Source organism: Setaria italica, chromosome VI (assembly GCF_000263155.2).
Source record: "Setaria italica strain Yugu1 chromosome VI, Setaria_italica_v2.0, whole genome shotgun sequence".
Lineage (NCBI taxonomy): Eukaryota > Viridiplantae > Streptophyta > Magnoliopsida > Poales > Poaceae > Setaria > Setaria italica.
Window position 1 is genome coordinate 2,722,962 of NC_028455.1, and position 2,868 is coordinate 2,725,829.

Here is a 2,868-nt window from a genome sequence, read left to right on the forward strand (position 1 = left end):
TCTTTTTCCTTTTAATCCCCTTTTGGGTTCACTAATTCCCGCGGTTCTGGGTTGGCCGCGGGCGCTCTCAGTTTTTTTGGCTTTTTATCTCACAGGATTCGCTTTCACTCACTTTGGCGTTCACACGACAACACACATACACCCCCCCCCCCCCCCCCCCCCCCCCCCCCCCCCCCCCCGCCCACCACCACCACCACACACACACACACACACGAAAAAGGCAAAGTGGGAGTTCGATTTGAGTGCTCCCTTCTCCCAAATGCTGAAACAGCGAAGGGAACTCGAGGTTTAGTGACCCTGTATATATAGGTTCGCCGTGACCCGCGACAACAAATTGCAGGGATTTAGGTTCGGTTCTTTTCTTGCTTGGGCTTTTGGGGGTTACATATGTTTCCATCGTCTAGATTGACTAATGGTGTGTTAGTTGCATCACCAAAGATGTACAAGGGGGAGCCCTGGATCTGATTTGGGCATTTGGTTGACCAGTGACTTTTGTTAGTAATAACTTTCTGAGAGACAAAATATTTGATTTGGTTTGGGATTGCGATTGAAAGACATGAAAACAAAAGGAGATGTATCACCTTAAGTTCTGTCATATTAGCACTGTTGTTTTTTATGAGACATTGAGAGTTGCAGGCTTGCAGCAGAGATTAGTATTTCTGATAAATATACTCCTATGTTTTGAAAAGAGAAAGCACTGATTAATTGGATGTTCCTGTACTGATAATCTTCTGAACCACACTACGATTTTCTGCCAGAATTCTGAAGAAATGCCACCACTGTCATAATCTGGAGCCTGAACTCCTCGTGCTTGGTTCTTTGTTTTGCTCAATATACCTTTTTCCCTCTTGTTCTTATCAAAGGTGTGACTTCCTGTACCAGGGATGGCAACTGGGAGCGAAGCCGTGAAGCCAGCTGAGGCTGTGCTTGAGTGGAACAAACAGGACAACAAGAGGATGCTTCATGCTGTTTACCGTGTCGGGGATCTGGACCGCACGATCAAGTATGTTGCTGTATTTTAAGCAACATTTTCGACATCTAGAGCTAGTATCATGCTTCTGATGCTGTCTTGTGATTCTGGTAGGTACTACACGGAATGCTTTGGGATGAAGCTGCTGAGGAAAAGAGATGTGCCTGATGAGAAGTACACTAACGCCTTCCTTGGGTTTGGACCAGAGGAAACCAACTTTGCGCTTGAATTGACTTACAGTATGTTCATCGACCTGCCCAATTGTTTTTTGTGGCACAGTTGTTTCAATATTATACTTCATATTTGGATAATATGTGTGTCAACCTGGTAAGAAACTTAGCAATGTATATGCTTCTCTCTTCATATGAACTGATCAACTCATTTCCTTGGAAAGCATTTTCATTTTCTCCGACATCCTATGGTGCTAACAAGTTCACTGTTGTTCAACAGACTATGGCGTCGACAAGTATGACATTGGAGAGGGCTTTGGGCATTTTGCTATCGCTAATGAGGATGTAAGTATTGTTATTTGCAATGCCTACTGTCAGTGTTGCAGCAATTATGCTTATATGATATCATGCATGCAATGCAGGTGTACAAGTTGGCTGAGAATATTAAGTCCAAGGGTGGCAAGATTACTCGTGAACCTGGTCCTGTCAAGGGCGGATCCACTGTTATTGCCTTTGCACAAGACCCTGATGGTTATCTGTTTGAGCTTATTCAGAGGGCTGAGACACCTGAGCCTCTTTGCCAAGTCATGCTTCGTGTTGGTGACCTTGAGCGTTCTATCAAGTTCTATGAGAAGGTATTTTCTTTCCTTATGTAAGGGTAGGCTGTTCCAGAGGTCCCATGCTCATACATGATGTATTGTTTGTTGTCATGCAGGCCCTTGGGATGAAGCTCCTAAGAAAGAAGGATGTGCCTGATTACAAGGTACCTTCACTTATTTGGGGTTGAAAGAATGTTAATGCTGAGTGAAATGCCATGGAAATCTTGGCGTTCTTCAATTTTAGACTGAATATCTTTGGCCTTGTACAGTATACCATTGCCATGTTGGGCTATGCTGATGAGGACAAGACAACTGTTCTGGAGCTGACATACAATTATGGTCGCACAGAATATAGCAAGGGCAATGCATATGCCCAGGTATGTATGAAATCTGATGGATAATTATGTAAGCTTTTTTTGCACATCATCTACATCAGGAGTAGCTAGTGCTCTCCACTTCTTTTGGCCATGCGCAGCTTATCTAACATGACAGCAGCAGACAGTAGCAGTAGCTAGTGGGAGTATGTTGCACTAGTAGTGCTACTATAGAAGTAGGGTCCAGCTAGTAGTTGTTAGTGGCATCATGTACTTTACTTTGATTTGTGCCTCTCTTTGATATATGGAAGAGATAGGAGCAGCTGCAGCTTAGTTCAGCAGCACCAACACAGAGTGCTCTGTTCTCTCTTCTCCCCTCTTGGTGTGAGTGTGCACGCGTGCGTGCTTGAGGTGTTGCCCGGGGTGGTTGCCAGCCCAGCCAATAAAATCTTTAATCTGCAGTATTTATCTAATGAGATCTTGCCATTTCTTGATGATCCTCCTTATGTAAGTGCAGGTTGCTATTGGCACCAATGATGTGTACAAGAGTGCCGAGGCTGTTGATCTTGCGACCAAAGAACTAGGGGGCAAGATTTTGCGGCAGCCAGGGCCACTGCCGGGGATCAACACAAAGATCACCTCTTTTGTTGACCCAGATGGCTGGAAAGTGGTATGCCTTCTATTGTGCTTTACTGTTAACCAGTAAATGACCTACTGCTTTCTTCAAGTCTATATGGCAGTAAATTTTTGGGCAGAAAAAATAGTCAACTGTGCTTTCAAAGCTAAATCTGATGCATGTGGTGAAGCCAAGCCAT

The 2,868-nt window shown here is 44.3% G+C and overlaps 1 protein-coding gene across 1 annotated transcript in view; it reads left to right on the plus strand.

The window, feature by feature from the left end:
* The window catches only part of LOC101778296 (lactoylglutathione lyase), a 3,707-nt gene that overhangs the window by 343 nt on the left and 496 nt on the right, over window positions 1-2,868 (plus strand). The window contains exons 2-8 of the mRNA XM_004972605.3: window positions 883-1,003; window positions 1,085-1,209; window positions 1,421-1,485; window positions 1,563-1,775; window positions 1,856-1,903; window positions 2,009-2,116; window positions 2,571-2,723. Of these exons, the coding sequence (XP_004972662.1) occupies window positions 885-1,003; window positions 1,085-1,209; window positions 1,421-1,485; window positions 1,563-1,775; window positions 1,856-1,903; window positions 2,009-2,116; window positions 2,571-2,723 (831 nt within the window). The 5' untranslated portion in view covers window positions 883-884. The remainder of the gene's footprint in view (window positions 1-882; window positions 1,004-1,084; window positions 1,210-1,420; window positions 1,486-1,562; window positions 1,776-1,855; window positions 1,904-2,008; window positions 2,117-2,570; window positions 2,724-2,868) is intronic.